Genomic DNA, 25,219 nt, shown 5'->3' on the forward strand with positions numbered 1-25,219 from the left:
GTTTCATAAATTTCAGGGGGTCGAACGTGTATGAAGGTGTTATTTGGTATGCGAAGCAAATATGGCGTCGAAAGCAATCAATCGTGATCGGGATATCACTCCTGTATCTTCTATGCTTCATGCAACAGTTTTGTAAATATTGCGTTTCGGTGACAAAATGATTGCAGTTTCTAAAAATGCAAGAGAAATGCAAATACTGTCCTCACTGAACCCCCCCCCCCCAAGAAAAAAAAAAAAAAAAAAAAAAAAAAAAAAAAAAAAAACAAAAAACAACCAAACAACACCTGGGCACGGTACAGGACTTTGTTTGTTGAATATGAAATTGTTGTTCGTTAGAACGGCCGTATTATATACAGAATCCTGTAAAATAACTTATCAAACAATGTTTACCCAGTTTCCATTGTGAGAACGGGTACAACATAATTAATGTACGTCATTTCATGTCAATCATAACTTAAAAGCCAGCTATAGAAAGAAATGTAAAGCTAGTATTATTACAAAATCTAATTACTAACAAAAGTATGACGATTATATTTTTTGTTAGCCCGAGATACTCTGGCCCTGACACCAGACTTAGACATTATGACAGATATATGGTCTGGTTTAGGGCCAGAGCGCACTGCTATATCAAAACGTGGAATAAGCCGACACTGTTTGGTATCGGGCCAGGTCATCTCCGATTCAGACTGACCATCGAGAAGCACCACTTACTTTAGTCTATTCAACAATGAATAATTTATATCTACCCAAATATAGTATTTCGTCAAGATTAAAGGCGATTTGCATACTTTAATCTACTAGAAAATGGCGACGACAACGAGGGAAATTTAAAGTTGCGGAAAAGAAACTACTGTGTTGACACTAAAGAACGTGCATGTGTTATAAAATGGATGCATGGCTATATGTAGATAAATTATTCATTTGTTGAAAAGACCAAGGTAAGTGGCGACTCTTGGTGGTAATATTTTGTAAGCAGTCTGAATCGGAGATGACCTGGCCCGATACCAAACGGTGTCTGCTTATTCCACGTTTTTATATAGCAGTGCGCTCTTGCCCTAAACCAGACATCTATATAATTTATGTCATAATGTCTAAGTCTGGTGTCTCTATAGAGTATATGTCGGACTAGCATTTTTTGTATGAATAAAATTCATATGTACCTCCCGATTTTATGTACCATCTTCCCGTAGAGTTTCCATATTTCGCCGTTTTGGTAAATAAAGACGATTTAAATTTGGATCAAGGACTTACAAATCCTTGATGTGGATAGGCCTATACAAGGATTTATAAGTGAGACTCATATACGTCCTTGGCCTATTTTAAAGTAAGTAAATTCATGTTCGCGCACTGTCATTAAGCCAGTCATTTAAAACAACATTTTTCTATTTAATCCATCTCTTTGATACCCCACATGAAGTTGTTGTCCTTTAAATCCGTACTGAAAAAGGGTCTGACTACCGCTGTGGAATAAAATTTTATATTGCTTATCTAACGTCATGAAGCTTACCAAATTATCACTTGTTACAATAACTTACGAATGTTGTGGAAATATCGGGAGAAAAAATAAACAATCGACCGAATATTATTTGAATCTGAACATTTCTTCTAGCTTACTGTTTCAGTTTTTTACACCATAGGATACAGACCTATTCATCTTAATTGGGTCAAAGGTCAACGCACCTGCATATGTGCGCAGCAACAAGTGATGCTGACTGCCTGTTTACTACCACGAGATTTATCATGCCGCTACAGAAAATAATTTGACCGGCTATAGTTAGTTAGAATACAATTACGAAATTTATTGGGACATATGTTCATAAAGTTATACAAGCAGTGGGAGATAATACAATAAATATACAAACTGTGACGCTTTAAATGGTTTACACAAAGCGGAAACGCTTGCGTTAGAATAAATAACGAACTATTTTTCTATGAATGAAAGAGACAAGGTCTATAGACAGAACTTTAAGGAAAAGTTTCAAAGTTTGCTAACAACACACGAAATTATGAATATACATGGGAGAACATGTATCGATTGTTTATCTTAAAGAGTGTAGGCCTTTGTAACGATTATGGAGCATAAACTTCAAATACACATTTTCAGTCTGCTGACACTGTTTATTTACGTTTGTGGTGAAGGTAAGTTTTGGGCAGTTGGGACTTGTGGGACCATATTATGCAAGATTTTGTGAATGAATCACTACATCTGTGAATACTTTAGGGGCATGTATGTACTATTTAAGGTAATAAATGCGTAAGTGATGTTGTAATAATACAACCTAGCAAGTTACATATGTAACTGGAGAGGTGAAAATGTAGCGACCAGACCGGGATTCGAACCGGGGACCTCCGAACACCACCTAGCTAGCTGAATGCTCTAGGCATACCGCTGAGCTAGGACTACCTGGTCACCACCAATGATCGATCCAGTCCAATCCCGCTACATCTTTTTTGAGCGAGGGCATTTAATTCTAGCCCTATTGCATTGGAACAGAAAGTAAGAAACATATATACATTGAGTGTGATTGGAATATCAGCTGCTGAAACTAACCCCCCCCCCCCCCCAAAAAAAAAAAAAAAAAATGCAATGTATATAACCCCTTACCCACGACACTAGCAGAATCGCCTCGCCTATAATCGTCACTATATTGACGGATGGTGTATACCTAAAGAAGAAATACAATGGAAAACTTTAATATCATTTAATTAGTTATATCAACTATTCTGCTATTCAAATAGATAATATCACTCATTTAGGTGATATTAGGTGATATCACTCCTATGAAATGGAGATATCACTCATTTGCACATGATTACTCATTTGAGTAGATGATACCACTCATTTGAATAGGAGATATTAATGTACTCATTTGCACCTATTACTCATTTGCATTGGTGATCATCACTCATTTGAAAGGTGATATCATGTATTCATAGACCAGCTAGACATAACTCATTTGAATAGGAGGTATCGGTCAAATGAATATATATACAGAATATATATACAACCCTATAAATAATGTGTTTCTGGTGATATTACCTTTGTAAATGGATGATTATCACTTCAAAAAAAATCTTAAGTGATATCACCTATTCGTATATTTCCATTGAATAGTCTAGAATTCAGAGATTTTTTTGAAAAATCATTAAGTTGTTCATAATTGCACATTTTTTGTTTACGGAACATTCGTTTAATTAAGACTGATTCATTAGTGTAATTTGATTTGGATAGGTGATTATCTCAAAATCTTTGAAAATTTCGAAAGTGGTCAGCCATTCAAGTGCAGATATTACTTTCAAAATTGAACAAGTGTTATCACAGTCACTATATCAAATTATTGATATCACTGTATTTGAATAGGTGATATTACAAATGTTGAAAAGACAATATTTCACTTTAGAAATTTTCAAAGTGATATCACCTATTTGAATAACTGATATCACCCATTCGATTAAGGGATATTTATCCACTTAATTACAGTACTGTATTTAATTCAATATGTGCCCATATCCCTAAAAGTTCCCTTTTTGAGGCCTCATTTTTATTAAACTTGAAATATTTACAGTTACTGGTGAATTGATAGTATAAACCCAGTTGATTTCAACCAAAGGCTACTCAACTTTATATCTCAATTGATTGAGTATGTTATACGCAATTTGGAGCCACGCGGATGGATATACGATGGTCCGCATCAGACACTTAGTATTTTCAGTATCGATCGTATAGTCGAGGAACATGTAGACATATCAAAATAGGTTTGAACACATATGTACATGTAGGCATGTTCATACAACTATAGGAAAAGTTATATTGTTAATGTTACTATCGTCTGTCTTTGGTAAGTATGATAAATATACAATGTTGTACAATGTACAGTTGTTCACATGCCGATGACGTCGCAATGTTTACATGTGTCGGCAACGCTGTTCTAGTATTGTTCATTACAAGATGTACATCCTATTTGTATTTGTAACATTTTCATTGCATGTAAATGGAAAAGATATGACAGGAAAACAACAGTAGTGATTGAAACAGCAATGAAACTTTTTGCTAACATTCGTAGAGTCGGTAACGTGTTGGATCTGTACATACACTATGCCTACTGTCACTATAGGCCTACCTGTGTTTGTACATGTTCCTTGATCGACGTCCGTTTCATTTTAAAACCTCCAAAATTAAAAAATAATGCCATGTTTCAGTGCAGAACCATTATAACAACCATGTAGTCAAATAGTTTTTTTAAACATGAATTGATCAATGTAGAACTCAAGTCAGATTGTAAAGTTGAAGAACTCTGTTTGTCACACATCTCATGCAGGCGGTTTGAATCGGACGCCTCGTCACAACTACGTTACAGTCAACGCAATAATAGTTTGAACAGTTTCGGTTGATCACAACATCAGCATTCTGTCACTATTGCCTGGCAGGCTGTCGGTACACTCTCAATACCTTGGTCACAGTTTTGGTTATGTTATCTCGACGGTGCTGGTAGGTGGCGCTGTTTCGTCACACAGTTATGTTGCGGGAAACACGCTTGTCAGTAGCTGAGCTACTGTCAAAATGGACGACTTTGTTGAGCTTGTTAACCTAGTACTGTCGTTAAATACAATGAAAAAATAGCCATTATTGTGTCCACTTATTAGCTCACCTGGCCCGAAGGGCCGGTGAGCTTATGTCATGGCGCGGCGTCCGTCGTCCGTCCGTCCGTCCGTCCGTCAACATTTCCTTTAAATCGCTACTAGTCATAGAGTTCTGCATGGATTGTAACCAAATTTGGCCACAAACATCCTTGGGGGAGGGGGAACAGAACTTGTATAAATTTTGGCTCTGTCCCCCCCAGGGCAGGAGGGGCGGGGCCCAATAGGGGAAATAGAGGTAAATCCTATAAATCGCTACTTGTCCTAGAGTTCTGCATGGATTGTAACCAAATTTGACCACAAACATCCTTGGGGGAGGGGAAACAGAACTTGTATAAATTTTGGCTCTGTCCCCCCCCCAGGGCAGGAGGGGCGGGGCCCAATAGGGGAAATAGAGGTAAATCCTATAAATCGCTACTTGTCCTAGAGTTCTGCATGGATTGTAACCAAATTTGACCACAAACATCCTTGGGGGAGGGGAAACAGAACTTGTATAAATTTTGGCTCTGGTCCCCCAGGGGCAGGAGGGGCGGGGCCCAATAGGGGTAATAGAGGTAAATCCTTTAAATCGCTACTTGTCCTAGAGTTCTGCATGGATTGTAACCAAAATTAGCCACAAACATCCTTGGAGGAAGGGGAACAGAACTTGTATAAATTTTGGCTCTGACCCCCCGGGGGCAGGAGGGGCGGGGCCCAATAGGGGTAATAGAGGTAAATCCTTTAAATCGCTACTTGTCATAGAGCTCTGAATGGAATGTAACCAAATTTGGCCACAAACATCCTTGGGGGAAGAGGAACAGAACTTGTATAAATTTTGGCTCTGACCCCCCGGGGGCAGGAGGGGCAGGGCCCAATAGGGGTAATAGAGGTAAATCCTTTAAATCGCTACTTGTCATAGAGCTCTGAATGGAATGTAACCAAATTTGGCCACAAACGTCCTGTGGGGAAGGGGAACAGAACTTGTATAAATTTTGGCTCTGGTCCCCCGGGGGCAGGAGGGCCGGGCCCAATAGGGGAAATAGAGGTAAATCCTTTAAATTGCTACTTGTCATAGAGTTCTACATGAATTGTAACCAAATTTGGCCACAAACATCCTTGGGGGAAGGGGAACAGAACTTGTATAAATTTTGACTCTGGTCCCCTGGGGGCAGGAGGGCGCGGGCCCAATAGGGGAAATAGAGGTAAATCCTTTAAATTGCTACTTGTCATAGAGTTCTACATGAATTGTAACCAAATTTGGCCACAAACATCCTTGGGGGAAGGGGAACAGAACTTGTATAAATTTTGACTCTGGTCCCCTGGGGGCAGGAGGGGCGGGGCCCAATAGGGGAAATAGAGGTAAATCCTTTAAATCGCTACTAGTCATAGAGTTCTGAATGGAATGTAACCAAATTTGGCCACAAACATCCTTGGGGGAAGGGGAACAGAACTTGTATAAATTTTGGCTCTGATCCCCCGGGTCAGGAGGGGCGGGGCCCAATAGGGGAAATAGAGGTAAATCCTTTAAATCGCTACTAGTCATAGAGTTCTGAATGGAATGTAACCAAATTTGGCCACAAACATCCTTTGGGGAAGGGGAACAGAACTTGTATAAATTTTGGCTCTGACCCCCCGGGGGCAGGAGGGGCGGGGCCCAATAGGGGAAATAGAGGTAAATCCTTTAAATCGCTACTAGTCATAGAGTTCTACATGAATTGTAACCAAATTTGGCCACAAACATCCTTGGGGAAGGGGAACAGAACTTGTATAAATTTTGCTCTAATCCCCCAGGGACAGGAGGGGCGGGGCCCAATAGGGGTAATAGAGGTAAATCCTTTAAATCGCTACTGTCGTAGAGTTTTGCTTGGATTGTAACCAAATTTGGCCACAAACATCCTTTGGAGGAAGGGGAACAGAACTTGTATAAATATTGGCTCTGGGGCGGGAGGGGTGGGGCCCAATAGGGGATTTAGCAGGTTAATATTAAAATTCCTTCAGAAAAGGCAATGGGCCCAATACTTGGCATTACAAACCAGGGAAGCGATAGCCCTCTGGGGTCTAATTTACGACCTTAATACCAGTACAACAACTTGATTTGATTGTTTTTGTCATATTTATTTGATTAATCAAGAGATCGAGGCAACACAACGACCTATCTACAGTAGAATAATTAGCATCTGGCATTCATAACACGAATTGTACAATACGTCCTAGCTTAAGATAACTTTAATCTTAATGTTATCGTTATATGATAAAAGTGTTAACATTGAATAGTTTGATATTTGATGTCATATGAGTGTTCTTTTCTTTTTTATATCGGGAAATCCCAGATATATGCTTCAACAGACGAAACTCATTTAGTTGTATGTTCATTGATAAATTGGCTGGAATTCCCGCTACTTCGAGTGGCTGTTCCATTTGCCCGTCTTAGCCAAAACGATATAATTTAATTTTAATATTATAAATGTCACAAACACTATAAAGGATAAATATTGAGCCATGGAAATAATAATTAAGACTGTAAATAAAAGGATTAAAGTATCTTTCTGGTGGTTCTATCGAAGGATAAAGTTGAGTAGGGTATCAATATTTGTTTCATGGACCACTTTGCGGTCCATTCCAAATGTCTACCCTACTCAACTTTATCCTTCGATAATATGGATACCCTAATCAACTTTATCCTTCGATAGAACCACCAGAAAGATACTTTATTCCTTAATTAAATACAGACTGAAATTATGAAAGCTGTTTATTTGATTTCTTTTGCAAATTGACTTATAAATATAGTTTACTTTTTTTGACAATTTTATGAAAGGTTATCGCAAATTTTGTTCGATTAAGTACCCACTTATTTTTTTTTAGGTCACCTGAGACGAAGTCTCAAGTGACCTATTCTAATCGCCTTTTTTCGTCGTGCGTCGTGCGTCGTGTGTCGCGTGCGTCGTGCGTCGTGCGTCGTCCGTCGTATGGCGATAAACAATTTACTTTTTCGACTTCTTCTCCAAAACTCCTGAACCAAATTTGTTGAAATTTTGTAGAAACCTTTCATAGCCAAAGGTCAACCAAAATTGTGAATTTAATATATGGTCCCAGCCCCCCAGGGGCCTGAGGGTTGGGGCCAAAGGGGTCAAATAGGCTAAAACTTCAAAAATCTTCTTCTGAAATTCCAGAAATGGTAGAATCAAATACTCTTCATAGATTGAAAGGTCTTGAGGTCCTTCACAAAAATTGTGAATTATATGACCTGGGGTCTCACGTTCACCCCCAGGGAGGGGTCCCAAGATTTGCTATAGTTTTTACAGTGGAACCTCCCGAGAAACCGATCATGGTTGGTGCAAAAGAATTTTGGCCGGTTTAGGAGAGGGTTCGGATTTGGAAAAGTAAACCGAATATCGATATTACGATCCGGATTTAATTGATCGAAGTCGCTTTTCTACACTATACTGTACTGCCTGTATGCCAAGTTTTTTCGTATAACCGTGCGCGATAATTGATTGTTTAATGTGAATGTTATTACAAAAGAGAGTAAACATACGTACAAAAAGAGTGTGGATTACAGCAAATCTCGTCCTTTTTACTGCTTATAAACGTAGTGAAAAAAGCCTTAAAAAAACTAGTGAGTTACGTTAATATTCTTTGGGATTTCACCGTCAGCACTAACCCTACATACGGCCGGACTCGCTTCCGGTTACGTCAAGAAATCAAATTTAATTAAATATGGTCCAATTACAACCGATGATCAGTCAGAGTCCGCGTCAATTATTTGACATTGATCATCTCTAAAACCATGCATGGGCTTCGACTTATTCATAAAGATTATTTATCGTTATCTACAGTACAACTTCATATGTAAATGAATAACGAAAAAACTTTCTCTTTATTATACTAGGCTATCTCTGCTTGTTTTCCTACAGTAAACAAATCGCCAGTAGCAACGTGGTAGACCTTCGTTAAATATCTAAACAATGACATAATTAATAAGAAAAATAATTACACCATCATCACTGGGAATCTCTTGTCTTTATTTACGACCTGATAATACAAAATATCGACAAACTTGGATAATGATTGGGTCATATTTAATTTTCCGATTACAAGAGATCATAGGCATCAAATGTAAGTTCTATATAGTAGAATAATTAGCATTCTGGCGATTCGCCGAAAACTGAATTTTGTCCTCAAAATCCTGCAGTAAGAAAAGCATTTCAAAATTTATATCTTTCATTATTGTTAAATTTTAACAATTACAATCGGCGATTTTTTTACATAATTACTTGTTCATATCAGTTTTACGACAAACAACTTTTTATAATATAAAGTAACCAGTATATGCTTCAACAGACATGGAACTCATTTTAGTTCAAATGTTCATTGATAAACTGGAAGTTTGCTATCTCGGTGGCTGTTCCATTTCCCGTATTAACCAGAGTTCACTGAATTAACCTAAAGTTTTCACACCTGTATTATGCCCCAATGACATGGTCATACAAACACTATAAAGGATAAATATTGATATGGAAATGTTTTCAAGTCGGTTGTCAATCAAAAATATGCAAGCTTTCGGTGTCGCTCAGGATAAAGTTTTCAGTAGTGTACTTCAATATTTGTTGACATTCCGATCTCAAAATCGGTCCGGTATTCGGAATTGGGAGGGATCGGTTTTGGGAAGTTTTATTTACTATTAATAAAGAGGAATATATTCCGTACATGACATCCATGTTCGGTTTCTAGAGGTGATCGGTTTTGAGAAGGTTCGGTTTCGGGAGGTTCCACTGTATAGGGAAAAGACATTTTTGAGCATTATTTGGTCATTTGTAATAGGAAATAAGTCTAATGTTGTCAGAATTATCAGTATGAGATGGCCATTGAATCCTATCAACAATTTTTCCACGACTGACCCCAAAGGAGCCTGAGGGGTGGGGCCAAAAGGGGCCAAATAGGCTAAAACTTCAAAAATTTTCTTCTGAAATTCCAGAAATGGCAGAATCAAATACTCTTCATAGGTTGAAAGGTCTTGAGGTCCTTTACAAAAATTGTGAATTATATGACCCTGGGGTCTCGCGTTCCCCCCTGGGGAGGGGGGTCAATTTTACTATAGTTTATATAGGGAAAACACATTTTTTAGCATTATTTGGTCATTTGTAATAGGAAATGAGTCAAACTTTGTAAGAATTATTAGCCTGAGATGGCATTTTAACATAATATCCATATTGGTCCTGGCAGACCCCCAGGGGCCAGAGGGTGGGCCAAAATTGGTCAAAATGGCTAAAATTTCAAAAGTCTCCTTCTGAATTTACAAATTTGTTGGAACCAAATACTCTTCATAGATTGGAAGGTCTTTTCAAGGCCCTTTACAAAAATTGTGAATTTCATGGCCCTGGCATCTCAGACTTTCCCTTGATTAGGGATCAAATCTATTTTAATTGATATTGGAAAAACACATTTATGAGCATTATTTGCTTAATTTTCAAAAGGTCAAACTTGGTTATAATTATTACCCTGTGATAGCATTTTAGCATCATATCCATATTGGTCCTGGCCAACCTCCAGGGGTAGATGGGCAGGGCCAGAAGGGGTCAAAATGACTAAAATAAGAAAAAGAAATCTTCTGAATTCACAGATTTGATGGAACCAGATACTCTTCATAGATTGAAAAGTCAGTTATAAAATCACTCACTGGTTTTAAGGGCCTGATGAGCCAATATATAGTTTTTTTGTGTCTTTGTTTCATTCTGTATCTGAACTCAGGTGACCGCTAAGGCCCATGGGCCTCTTGTTTAATTTTTAATTGGCCTTAATTGGCCTTTATCGGGTCAAATACAGAATTTGAATTTGTGACCTATTCAAATTTGTGATATAGAAATAGTAAAATGCCACCCTATACATATTCACAAGCACACTCTAATCAGTATTGGTTTTGACCAAATAAAACAATGTATGTGCATATAGTACACCAGATTAATCGAATGCATTTGGAATATATCTTTACATGTTTTGAATCAAATTTGATGAAGTAGACTTGTCTTTGATAGTAAGAGTTGTTCAGTCAATGTCGACGTTAGAACATGGATTTTACTGTGTCGTGAACTGATAATGTTGTGATGACATTATCATTCAGAGAAACATAATTCTCTACCGAAATCACTGCATTCCGCTTATGGAACATCTCAGTCATCGGAATCGACCTCGACCCTGTCACAGCTTCCGTTTCCGTTTCGGAGTAAACTTTCCTCTTTCACATGTCTCGATTATTCTATCTAATGTACTGGGTTTGGTGTCAAATTTCTTCGCTATTTGTGTTTTATTTTTAGTCCTTGTTCCACGGCTGATAGACTGGTTTTATATTTTTGTTACGAAATTTACTCACAACATCAAAACTCACCTGTGAACACTCAACTTCACGATCAATTAAGTTTCCATTCATACAGAACATGGCCAATTCTCGCCATTGTTTACAATGTACACTATGTCTGGCTTGGCCCACCGATGCATATCAGTCAAATGTTTTACATAATATCCGGGAAAAATTTGTTGAAAAAGCGGTGACGGGGACAAAAAATACTTCATACAACACAGGATTTCATAGAAGCCGATTCAACTTAACCAGGATTTTGGAAGGGGATTGTAAACTTGTTCAGATTAAGCGGGATTTCGATATATCCGAGTTCAATATAAGTGGTTTAGACTGTATAATGTGTTATATAACACATGAATACAATAGACGCGAAATAGAAAATATGGCATGTTTTTATGAATAATAGTCACACCCCTTTCAGTACATATCCGTAGACGTATGCATTATACCACTTACTGTAAGTATCCCTAATATAATGGGAGCTTTTAGTAAGGATTCAGGACAATAATAATTGTTTGTTTTTTTCTTAATTTTTTTTCCCAATGTAGGTTATGTTATGATATCACATTTATATACACTTTGTATACTAATGTATTCCAGTACGTTTGTTTGTTATGTGATGAATTCACATATTCATAATTGTTATTTAAACAACATTAAACATATGTAATATTTTTCAAAACAAATGTATTTTAATGGCATATTAGTGCAAAGGTTTTTTAAGAATAAGTTAAGCCTGGGTTCTGTCCCCTGGCCAAGACACACCAAAGTCTATAAAAGTGGTAGTTTCTACTCTTGCTTATCGCTCAGCATACAGGGTGTAGGACGACTTGTTCGTCTGCTGTCAGTATAATTTGACTGGGTGAGTTGTGTTGCTTGGTGTCTTCAGCGGCATGCTTCAGTGATATATACGCAATATAGCACTATATAAAGGGCAGCAGTTCCGTCATACACCTCGCACACATACAGGCAACAGATCGCATACATGGGAGACCATCCTTACATGACCCTGGCTGTTAATAGGACGTTTATTATTAATTAAAAAAGAAAGGTGTTGTAGATTACTACTATAAAATATTTATGATATGTTATTTATAATTGATTTTGGCTATTTTTCAGGTACCACTGACCAGAGTTGGTATCAAGGCTGTTATCAGAAAGCATCTGAATTCAAGAATGGGGCACCAGACAGAAACAACGGAGATGTCAGGGGCTCACCATGGGACATTCAGAATAGCACTGATGAAAATAGCTGTTCTGTTGTAGATTGTTGCCGGAAATGCCAATTAAAAAGGTAAGATAAATCGGTATTCCTTTAATTGTCAGCTTGCGTTGACATCTACCATTTGTGAAATATTATTTACCAACAAAAAAAGTGTTTTCACAAATAAGGTATATGCAGATATAATTACAAACCATACAAATGTGATTATATATGTGTTCTGATGACATTGGTAAAGTACAATTTACTGTTGATAGAAGTACCTTTCTGTGGATTGTGATGTCACAAAAAAATGCCAAAGCATATGTATGTTAAGACATTGGAGGTGGTTTTCTGACTTTCAATAACATTGTTTATATATAGATTTGACTAGAAAACATGTCTATGTCATTGAAAAATATTTTTCATAATATAATAGTTCTCCAGTTAACTTTTTCAGTACGCATTGATTCGTATTTCGCGCTCGCTACCGGAAGAAAATATGGGGTTTGTCCTTTGTGTATTGAGTAAATGTATGTCGCTGGAGAGATCATTTAATCAGTATTTTACGATTATCTGATGCTTACAACATCAGTATTATATCTATTATATATATTGCCTATAATTTTATATGTGTATTAACTTGATTGGCGATTTGTTTTATTGAAAACACGACAAACACGTTCGACAGAATCCTGGTAAATACAGCTGTTGACAGAAATATGTGTCACATGTGTGCCAGTTAGCAGGCATTTATAAGTTAACATTAATTTTTCGCTATCTTCGGGGATTTTTATTGCGAATTTGATAACTTTAATAAATAAATATGCACCTAGCTTAATGAAACTTTGTATCTAGACTAATATTCGAAAGATCTCGAACACGTTTGAAAATCAGCTGGATTTGTATGTATCTGACAGAGTTATTGCCCTTTGCAATAATGATTTTTATTGAACCTTGCATGCGCAACACGATAACGTTTGCAAATATTCACCAACATAGCAAGGATCTCAGACAAGTTAAAATATCGGCTTGATTCTACTGTAACTGTTACTTCTTGAGTTATTGACTTTTCAGGGCTGGGGAATGTTTATTTGTCCAGAAGAGTGGATTTGGCCATTGGACAAGTGAATGTTGACATCACGCTTGTCCGTTGGACGAGTGAAAAATTACGACACCAATTGTGTCCTACACCTTATTAATTATATTGTTTCTCACTAAATTTATATAGGGTCTGACAATCGTAATGGTTTCTTTAAAATACGACGAAGCAAAGTTAAGCTTTCGCTTCCTGTATCATATTCTTGGAAATGCCGACTTTTGTTTTCAATTCGCATGCGCGTTTACAGCATTGTAACACCGAGCATTGTAAATCCGAGGTCTCTTCATATCGTAATGAAGAGGCTAGAGGTGTATTGAATTACAAGATGTCGCTGTGAAATCTGCTTCAGTTTTTTGCAACATTCCCCTTTAAGAAATCTTACAAGAAGATAACGGAGTTTGAAATAAAATACTTACTACATTTGAAGGTAACTTAAAATATCGACCTTTTAAAAGATGTCTTTTGTATAACACTTTTATACAAAATTGTTATGGAATTTAATGTTTTTGTCGGTCTTTTAAAACCATCTGTTAGTCATGTTATTCTGGATCGGCATCAATACTGACAATCTGACAATCAACTGGATACACCTAAATCAGCCATGTGCTAATATATACAGTCACATATACGTATTTATCTGACAAATATTGCGGGCAAGTGAAAATGTCATAAGGACGAGTAGATTTTGATGAAGCACTTGTCCGACGGACGAGTACATTTCAAAGTTTATCAGATATAGTCACCTGATTCTCCCCCTGTGATCTCTGGTCTGTATCACTGAATATCACTATTACGATAGTAAGTCATTAGTTAAGCTGATAGATTGTGTAAAGTACAGACAGAATATGTCCCTAGATAAAATCCTAGAGATTCCTGTCTTGCAACTATACAGTTTGACCTTTTCATAGAGACATCTGTGTTTTATAAATATGGTTTATCTTAGGAACACTAGTTCTATAGGCTTTTAAGTGCCAGCGTACTCTTGCACTATTGTTTTAATTGTCGGATGTGGAGTGTGACTGTAGATTCCAACTGAGCACTCAATAACGGAAGTCACTGTCTTATCCTGTTAAATAGATTTCGCCATAATTTAGTGACACATTTTGAAAAACATATACTAAATGGTATCTGTTAGCGATGTTCTTCTATAAAATTACAACATTGACATTAGTGCTAAACACATTCGTTTTGTGTAATTTTCAAGCTACGTATACATATCATACAAACGCTTTCATCAGTCACAATATCCTAAGCATCAGATCGACTTTGGAAATTTCTGGAATAATACAATGCAAATCAGGTTTATTTAGTCAATAAAAGAAAGTGACTTTTTTAGCAGCTATTTGGATTTAATTTAATTCCCCCAATGGAGTAGGGAACTTGTTGTGTTTGTTCCGTTTCTTATTATTCTTTTTTTTTCCGCTTTTTCCGCCTCGACTTTGCCCGACCATTTTAAGTCGGATCGCCATGAAGTTTGGCAAGGTCATTTCTGGTGACCTGCAGATGTGTCGACCGGTTTCATTTTTCCGACCAGTATCCAAGATGGCCAACAGCCGTTCATTTTTCCAAACTGAACTGCTTATAGATATTTAACTACTGGTCCGATTTGCCTGGAATCGGTTTCAATATGTAATTTAAATCAGATTCTAAATATTTTAAGAGAAAAATACCATATTATGAATTTAAAAAAAAAATTTTGTGACCGTTTCAAATTTTCTAAAACCAGTAAGAGTTATCTCCCTTTATTCACTGTTCAGTAGGCCTAGGGGTCCGTTTTAGGTCCAAGTTCATCTCTTTTGTATCTTTAAGTTTTAGATCATATTGTTACTAGTAACATAAAACTATTTTTAGGTCATTTTTGGTGACGTGTAGATGTGCAACATTTGCAGACCAGGAACCAAGGTTGCCGCCACGGCATACAATTGGTCAAAATTGAACAAAAATAAACGTTGTTGAGAACACAAATCTAATACAATTATAGGCATTGCTGTGCCTATTATATTAACTTTTAATTATGTGACTTTGCAAAAAGCATTTTTCTTCAGCGAAATAAAATTTATTTACCGGTAAAACAATGTCACATCATCATTCAGGGGAGATCGCTCTTGTCAAATTAGGCTCTGTGGACATTGGGGGAACTTTATGTGACGGCACCCATCACAATTAGATCTTGTTTATTTCACATCATCCTCGGTCCCAGGTGTACGGTACACTATTGCTTACAAAGCTTACAAACTTGCTGCGATTCTAACAAATAGTCATAGAATTCCCCACCTACATACCAGGGATCAATCTAGGTTTGGGGGGAAACTACCCTTTTTCAAAATAGGGGAAAAGTTTGGCAAAATATAGGGGAATTTGAATCTTCTTATTTTGGTCCCAAATTATATTCATTTTGACAAAAAAGTACAATTAAACAATTAATTTTATTTTTGTAGATATAGTAAAGCAAGATTTTTAGCTCAATAATGAAAAATTTGAGTTTATCATATCATATGCAGTAGCTGTATGAAGAAATTTGCAAACAAAAGTCTAAAAAAAATAATGAAAAATAAGTCACGGGGAAATTGTGTTACAAAAACGGTCATTTTTTAGCTTCAAATGGGGAATTTTTAAATCTTCAGGGGAATTTTAGGCCATAGAGGAATTCATTCTTTGAGAAGAAATTTACCCATAAACTGTAATAAATCAGAGCTAGATTGATCCCTGCATACATATATTAGTTTTGTTGTTATAAGGTCGGATGATGCTTAAAGGATTTGTGCAGTCAAAAATGATAATTTCAGTTTATGCTGGGAATGGCTTTATTAGCATGTGTAGAGACCTCTCTGTATCGTGGACGACCGGAATAACCTGTAAGCCGTCAAAATCAAGGTCATATTTTCTGACCGCCCTATTATTCATATTTTCTAGTCCTAAACTGGAAGTGACGTCCTAATAGTTTGTGGCTTACAGCGGTAGTAAAACTGATGTGCTATCACTAAATATATCAACGATCACAGGAAAAGTTACAAATTATTTTTCTATGATTACTTTTATGTGAAGTTGATCGTACAATAATTCAATGTTGCTTGTTACGAGCATTTCCATTGGCTTAAAAATTTACTTTATCAGCCCATAAAGGAAAAAATGGCGTCGCCGTTTGTAACGTCGCTTCTGATTGGCTGAGATGACGGCGTAATAATTTCATAGACAAAAGAGTCCCAAAATGAATTTTAAATGTTGAAGAGATTATCTTTAGTAAATTGAATTATAAGGATTAATTTGAATAGATTTTTTATATTATGGAGATATAACACAAAAATCTGAGTGTACTCTCATCATAAACCGCTTCGCGGTTTATTTAGAGTACACTCAGATTTTTGTGTTATATCTCCATAACATAAAAAATCTATTCAAGTTAATCCTTAAATAACTTTGGCTTGAATGTTACGAAATTATTGCAAAATTATACAGTTTCGATCGTTTTGTTCTTGAAATAAGGCTTAGATAGGGTATGAGAGCTTATAGGGACATGGTATTAACTGGGTCAAATACGGTACTATTCAAGAATTATTTCAAGAATCTGGCATTCCATATTCATTGTAATTAGCACCCAGGGTGCTTTAAAATTGTTACAACAGAGGGTGCCTATTAGTGAACCAAAATGTAAGTTGTGGACGAAAATGGTCAGCCATTTTTTAACTGTTTCTGTACTCATGACACATTTATCTGTTACATTAAGCATAGTTATGCCTTTTAATATTTGAAATGCATTATTATGTCGTGATTCACATGTAAAAGACTCGCAAGTTGATAATGAAATATGGGATACAATGCTGATGTTATGTTGTAAAACATCATTAAATCCATGGGTTGGGGGCGTTTTTATACAACTTTAAATTTTCCAGAAAAGGGGAGGGGTGCTAATTATGGCGAATATGTTAACCCAAACCAAAATTAAGAAGCCAGTATTTAGACAGTATGCCTCCTTTTATTTGTGAAACTAAGAGTTGCTTCCCCTCCTATGGGAATGTAAGAAACTTGTCATGTTAAATTGAAGAATTTGATTTTGAGACCCTGGCTGTTGATGTGTATGCAATCACAGATGAATCAATATGTCTGAGTGACGGATATCTGATACAATACAGTTTTCTTGTCTAGACATGGAATCAGCAGAGCTCGGCTACTTTTGGAAACCTAGATTGGATTGGTAGTATCAAAGTTCCCTACAATGCAAGATCGAAACCTGTTTGTCTGTATAGCTTGGTTTAAGACTTGTCAGGATGTTGTGGGTTGCTATGTATTGTTGTTCTTCTCCATTTGTAATTGATATACAAAACTGGGATTATTTATATATATATTTTTTCCGTTCTATATCCTGCATTCATAGACATTCAAATATTCACTGATATCATTCCATTTTTTCAAAATTTTGGAAAATCTGAAGCGTGAAGCCATTCTACTTATTTCTGAATACATATAAAGCAAATGCATGGCAATGAAACTTGTAAATAACCAAACAAGACAAAATAAAAAAAGAAAAAGGTTCATATGTCAGGATCCAAAATTCTCCTGCCAATCATCCCACCACTTATGTCATGAAATTGCAATGAAATTTTGGGGAATATAAATGTCATTAAAGATGTTCCACCGCTGACAAATGGTATTTTTTAACTATCATAAACAGGAGTAGAAGATTTAGTATATTTACACCATTACCACCATTGGAAAGTTTGAGCTTCTAATTTTACTTCAAGATAAAATTTTTATAAATAATTAAAGATGCTCCACCGCCGACAGACCATAAGTAATATTCATCATTTGAACAATAATTGGTGTTTAATGGTGTATATGTATGTCTAATTAACACAAAAAATAATATAAAATAATTTAGTTTGCTTTTGGCGCATGCGCAATCGGTACTTCATTCGAAATAGGATAAAGTGGCACGGAATTTTTTCTGGATGCAATTAATTCTTTTTTTTTATATTTTTAACTTAAAGTAAAATAAGAAGCCCAAATTTTTCAATGGTGGTAATGGTGTAAAGTAAGTAACTTTTGTAACTGAAGAAAAATACTAAATCGTCTGCTCCTGTTTTTGATAGTGAAAAAATACTATTTGTTAGCGGTGGAGCATCTTTAATAATTGCACCCCAAAAAAAATTCCGTGGCACTATATTCTATATAGAATGAAGTTCTGACTGCGCATGCACCAAAAGCAAAATAAATTATTTACATTATTTTTTGTGTTAATTAGATAGATATATATACATGATTAAACACCAATTGTTGTTCAATTGATGAGTATTATTGATGGTCTGTCAGCGGTGGAGCATCTTTGATGTCTGTTCTGTTTTTAGGTCATCTGACCCGAAGGGTCAGGATGACCTATAGTCGTCATGTTTCGTCAATCGTCGTCCGCCATGAGCCGTCTGCTGTACAACTTTTCACATTTTGAACTTCTTCTCAAGATCTACCAGTGCAATTTAGCTGAAACTTACACGAAATGATACTGACATGGTCCCGACCAAGTGTTGTTTTTTTTGGGTCGATCCGAAATCCAAGATGGCCGCCACAGCCGCCATCTTGAAAACACATTTCGAACTTATTCTTAAGTTCTATCTATGCGATTTAGCTGAAACTTGCATGAAATGATCCTGACATGGTCCTGACAAAGTGTTGTTATTTTTCGGGTCGATCAGAAATCCAAGATGGCCGCCACAGCAGTCATCTTGAAAACACATTTTAAATTTCTTCTCAAGTTCTACCGGTGTGATTTAGCAGAAATTTGCATGAGATGATCCTGACATGGTCCCGACAACGTGTTGTAATTTTTGGGTCAATCTGAAATCCAAGATGGCCGCCACAGTCGCCATCTTGAAAACACATTTTGAACTTCTTCTCAAGTTCTGCTGGTGCGATTTAGCTGAAACTTGCATGAAATGATCCTGATATGATCTGGTTGATCCAAAATCGAAGGTGGCTACCATGACACCATATATGATTAATTTGACTATTGTCGAGGTAGTCAGATGACCGTTAAGGCCCTTGGGCCTCTTGTTCTGGTGTGGATGTGATATGCTTTCTTATTTTCTTTTTGTAGGTTACGCTAAAAAGTGGTCATTTTTCTATATCTATAATCTTTATATGTAGAGGTATTATCAAAGCTTCCTACTCATTCTTGTGAGTTTCTCTTACATATGTTATTTCTGGATTATCTGAAGATATCTCTGTTTTCTTCAACATTTATTTGGTTTTACATGTTAATGAATTTTCTTAATAAGCTACATTTACCTGTGGATGCTTTAAAAATTGAGAAAAAGGAGATAGCATTTCATGATATCAGATTAAGATGTGTCGTAATTTCAAACAAAGTAAGTCACAAAATAATTTGTAAAATAAATAGTTTTTCATTTACTAGGCTTTATTATATAATAGGATTGATGATCATGAGTGCAGACTGAAGCCTCAATATCCATATCAACATTATATATACAATAAAATGAATAAATTTATATCCAGTATATATATCCATGGCTATATGATCCTACAACATAGACTGTTAGACTTTAAAAACAAATATTTTTCTTGTGTTCATTTAGTTTTGCTTCAAAGTTGTAAACAGTATCTGCGTCTATAATATGTGAAGCAAGTTATTCTACATATCTACTTTATGACTGAAGAAATTCTTAATTCTAAATTGTATTGTTATTCATATTGAACATTATAGATTTACGTAAATATTCAAGATGCAAGAATTTGATATCTCAAAGAGGAGCAGGGAGGAGTTGGATGTGGTAGGGGTGTTATAGGGATGTAGGGCATTTATTGGTCAAGTACAGTATAACATATCTGAATTATCACAGTTTTCCTAATTACCGAAGTCATTTAAGTTAGCGCAGTAGTGATATGACTTGATTATTTGGTTTAAATGGCCACTAGTGGGACAATCATAAACAGTATTTTTTGTCCATGATATTAGTTAAGTTATACCCTACCATGTGCTCTCTGTGATACCAATTTGTAAGTTACCTACTGGTTCCAGTTGTTTAAAAGGTGATCAGTTAAAAATAAGGCCATTCCAATTTGATTTCTTGTTCTTCGGATTTTGGGATTTTAAAATAGGAGCGAGCGAGCGAAATTTTTTTAATTCTAAAAATATTTTGAAAGCGGAAAAAATTGGAGCGAGGGAATATTTATGTTTATTTCTTGAAATAACAATTACTAGTAATAACCGAGTTTTTATGTTAAAATTTGAGTTTTGCTGTTTTCTTCAGTGTTTTCAACATTCATAACTGTATCAAAGATGTAAAAACAAGGAAGTCTAATGTTAAGGTATTTGTGCAGCTATTGAACATATGCTATTACACAAAATGCTTTCAATGCATGATATACATGTATTTCAATTTTAAGACAAATCTTGACAATTTTAACATTGAATAGCAATGTTTAATACTTAAAAGAAAATAGTCAAGAAAGTTTAACTTCTTGTCAATAATTTCAATAATTAATTTGCTGTTGACAGAGCTATCAGCAAAAACCAACAAACTAATAGAAACAATCAGGGATTAGCATTAATGGAAAATATTTAAACCAATATAACCTCACCTGACATGTACATTCTTTCTTAGTTGTCACATAATATTGTATGGAACTGACTATTTTTGTTTAGCAAGTTTCTAACTTAGCTGCTCATACTTTGAATGAAATGTTTATAAATGTATAACTACAACAGTGTAAACAACAACATAATTCATTTTAATCACATTAATTCATTGTCTCTAAAAAGTATATTTTTTAAAAAAATATATGGACAGTACGGCTCAAAAGTTTCACATGTATATCAGCATTCATATCATAAAAGAAATATTCTAAATTTATTATTTATGATTTTCTCATGAAACGCTTTGAGTAAATCAAACGCAAACATTCATATAACATATCAACACAAAAATGAAGGCAAATGTATGTTATATTGTCGTAGAAAGTAACACTAAAGTAACACTAAGTTTGGATCTCAGTAAAATGTATAATTTACTACCGATGTTAATTTGACCGAATAGCAGACGAATCGTCACCTAGCTAGTTGTTACGAAGTCATGCAGTCGAAACATGTTTGCAAATGCAAACTATGTTGGCCACGTGTCAAAATTCACATTGACCAGGTCTTAAGATATAAGGCAACTGAGGTGTTAATTAATTAGCGATTGCCTTCAAATAATGGACATGCTTGATTACCGTTATTCGTTCATACGTCGGCCAGTCAAATCACCTGTCATGGTCGCCATTTTTAAAGTGAGATCGAACGCAAAGTCTTTTAAAAGAGTTGCAGACATCGGCAAAAACAGACTGAAATCGGGAAACGTCCAATTAAAAAGTATGGGTCCCTCAGTCTCTACCTCAAAGTACCACTCTGTCTGCACGTGGTGGCGGAAAAACTTGACATTTCTGTTGTTGTAAAGGTTTGCAAGACGCTTGCGGGTTTGAAGACACAATGTACGAATAATTCAAACATCTGAGTGACCAGGAAATGATGACTAGTAAAAATGAACCCTATGAAAATTTGCCCGGGTTCGTCAGATTCCCGGACAAAAAATGAGGAGTGGTTAAAAAATTATTTTATTTTTATTTCGTTTTCGGAAAATAGGAGCGGGAAATCCGACGAACAAGAAATCAAATTGGAATGGCCTAATGTACAAATTTCTCAGTTGCTGAAAAATATATTTCTATGAAAACTAGCATTATATATACCGGGTACATACAGGCTGATAGGATGAGAATAGAGTACTTAAAAATAGGACTTTCCAAAAATGAAATAAATTCAAGTTTGCTTCACATGAAGTCATTCTATTAGGATTTCAAAATAGCTGTTTTCATTTGATTAGCTTATAATCACTTTTTGATCAACAGAGTCCTGTTGGTTTATTTAATTATGGGAAATATGGTCTAGTGTATGCTATTATGTATGTATTTCCTTGTAACCCTATACTTCAGACTGGCAAGCTAGCAGCAAATTGATCTGAAATTAAAATACAAAACAATTATACAGGATGTTTGTATTCTATTAACAGGTGATTAGATATATGTTAATGTATGTTAAATTCAGCGCCAGTCATTTGTTATACTGGCACCACTATCAGCAAGTGTTGGCTTGAATCGGTCATAGCATGGCAAGTTTATCATGTAACAATTTGAGGTCAACCTATATATTTATGGGAAAGTTAATGTGATAATTTAATTACTTTGTGATAAATTTGATAAGTTGACACTTATTTAAATTGGTTAAGTCACACAAATTTATCTTAATATGAGGCTGTTGGTATGTTAGATAGGCCCAACCCCAACACACCAAACACACCGAACCACGTAGTAAATGTGTAAGGAAGTGTAATGATATTTAGGAAACTATTAGATTACATTATGCTAAAAATTTAATCTTAATTCTTAGCTGCAAGAGTTTATATGTATAGGATTTGTTAACTCATTCATCCCTGAAGACACATTTAGTTTCTTCTGATTCAAAGACAAGACCAGTCCAATATGAAATTCCAGGGGTGAATCAGAGTTAAGTATTAGATGAAGAAGTAACATCACAAAAAAGGTTGTCTTTGGACTTGATTGGCTGCTTTCCTAAAGATTTATTTTTAATTTTTAGCTCAGTAACCGTTTCCCAAAGGGTAGGTGAGCTTATGCTGCGTTGCAGCTAGCATCCATTTGTCTATCGTCCTTCAATATTTTGTTTAAATAACTACTAGTGATAAAGTTCTACATGGATTGCAACCAAATTTGGCCAGATACACTTTTGACTGGAAAAGGGCAAAAGAGCCCCTTCTCATTTAAAGAAAGAAAAAGTTCTTCATTTTTGCTTGCTTGCACACATTGTTCCTACCTGCCTGAACTAGTTTACTAAAGATTATGCCACTGCTCGAAAAATTATGCCACTCATGATCAGCTTATGGCGAATTTGCACTAGCCTATACTGTTTGGTTACAGGGACATTCCCACTAGCTATATAGTCTGAGCTAGTTCATACCAGAATGGAAGCACAATACCGCTTGGCGAAAAGGAAATACCTCTTAGCTAAAGGGAACATGTATTAAATGGCTAAAGGAAAATTTCCAATGGCCTCAGGTAGAACATTTATACTTAAATTACCACTTGACCATCCTCGATACTCAAGGAGTTACTATCACTGACATTATAGCCACCCCTGGGCTCCATCTCATAGTAAAACTGTTGGCAGTTCAGGAGAAAAAACTGACCAATCACAGGCCAGCAGAGACTTCCGTTGAAGATTACAGAGAGAGAGAGAGAGCAACACCCAACTTCAAAGCAACGGCATCAACCACAGTATACTGTTTTACAATTTTTTTGATGTACATCATGTGACTAAACAACTTGTGTCTTCTGTTGCTTCAAGTTTTACTGAGATAGTCCAGGGGTGGATATAATATGAGTGATAGTATCCCTTGGAATATCAAGGATGCCACTAGACTAAAGGGAAAATACCTTAGTGTGAGCTATAAAGGGGACATTAAATTTCACCACATTGAAACCACGAGACTGAATAATACAGTTCATTGCAGGATTATCCATATAAACTTGGGTATGAGACCTTGTATGAGGTACAATGTAAGTGTGAAAGGGCTACTGTGCCATATTGACATAAAGCCAATGTATCAAATATCTCATAAATCAAAGGTGTTACTTTCTTAGTTTCTAATTCATGCACTAATAAAGTATATATGCAGTGACCGAAAAAAATGCTGAATATATTGATTTTACAGATGTCAATGTACTGAGAGATCTAAAGTTGGACTAGGAAGAAATAAGTTTGACCTTTCTTTATTAGTGCAGTCTAGAACTCATTCCCTGACATCTAGGTAAAATATTCAATTAATTTAAAATGATACTATTAAAACACAGTGAATTATTGTTACAATTATTTTACCTCATCTGTAAAGAAAATAAAATTCTGTTTGACTTGTGGTCTCTATTGACAAGGTGGTCTTTAATGATGGGTACATCTTTAAGGCCTCAGTGGCCGAGTGGTAAAAATGTCCCAGTATATAGATATTATCACAAACCACCTCTGGGTGGTGAGTTGGAATGCCATGTAGGGCAGTTGCCAGATGCTGAAGGCATGGTTGGTTGTTTTTCTCCGGGTACTCCGGCTTTCCCTCACCAACAATACTTACACATCCTAAATGGCCCTCTGATCACAGTTAATGGAATATTAAACTAATAAACCAAACATTTTCTTCAATGTTCTATCAATTATTAATTAATGATAATAAAACATTATGTATTGTAATGTAAGATATAAAGACGAATAAACTGGAAAAGTATACATTTATGTTTTCACCTTCCATTGTAAAAACCTTTTAAAGCTTCCCAAAATATCCTATATTGATTACCTTTGATATTTTACCTATGTAAAATTGGTGCCTTAAACAAATGAGGCATGCTGTGTTGGTGTGAGCGGGAATACATTGACTACATGTGATGTCTGTATACTGCTGGTCAGGGTGAAAAGTTCACCCTGTGTTCTCACCAGGTTCACATAATAAAATATAATATTCTTCATAGCGGTGTTTGTATTTCGTGGAATTTGGACTTCCTAAATCAACGTGCAGACATATGCTGAAACCAGAGATCTATTGAGTCAAACCATAGTTTAATCTTTTCCTGTAGAAATACATGTTTTATTTAATAAGTACTGTATTCAACCTAATGAGAGTCCATATCCCCATTTGTGAGGCCACAATTTCACTCACCATGATTCAAATGCAGACTGAAACAATGAAATAAGTGTATCGGTTTTTTAAAAAAGAAGGAGGATTTTTTTGTTGTAAATCTTGCTCTTCTGTTCATCATGCAATAATATATAATTTATATTCATGCCCATTAACCAATGATTTTAAAGATATTTTAAACTCCTTATATGGTTTCTTGAAAGCTG

General features: G+C 35.7%; 1 protein-coding gene across 3 annotated transcripts in view; it reads left to right on the forward strand.

Annotated features, from left to right (window-relative positions):
* The first annotated feature begins 1,943 nt into the window (after nucleotides 1-1,943).
* Nucleotides 1,944-25,219, forward strand: part of LOC138314888 (polycystin-1-like protein 1) — a 273,559-nt gene continuing 250,283 nt past the window's right edge. For all 3 annotated transcript variants that reach the window (XM_069255496.1, XM_069255497.1, XM_069255499.1), the window contains exons 1-2: nucleotides 1,944-2,139; nucleotides 12,092-12,266. In XM_069255496.1, the coding sequence (XP_069111597.1) occupies nucleotides 2,073-2,139; nucleotides 12,092-12,266 (242 nt within the window). In that variant the 5' untranslated portion in view covers nucleotides 1,944-2,072. The remainder of the gene's footprint in view (nucleotides 2,140-12,091; nucleotides 12,267-25,219) is intronic.

Source organism: Argopecten irradians, chromosome 2 (assembly GCF_041381155.1).
Source record: "Argopecten irradians isolate NY chromosome 2, Ai_NY, whole genome shotgun sequence".
NCBI classification, from domain to species: Eukaryota; Metazoa; Mollusca; class Bivalvia; order Pectinida; family Pectinidae; genus Argopecten; species Argopecten irradians.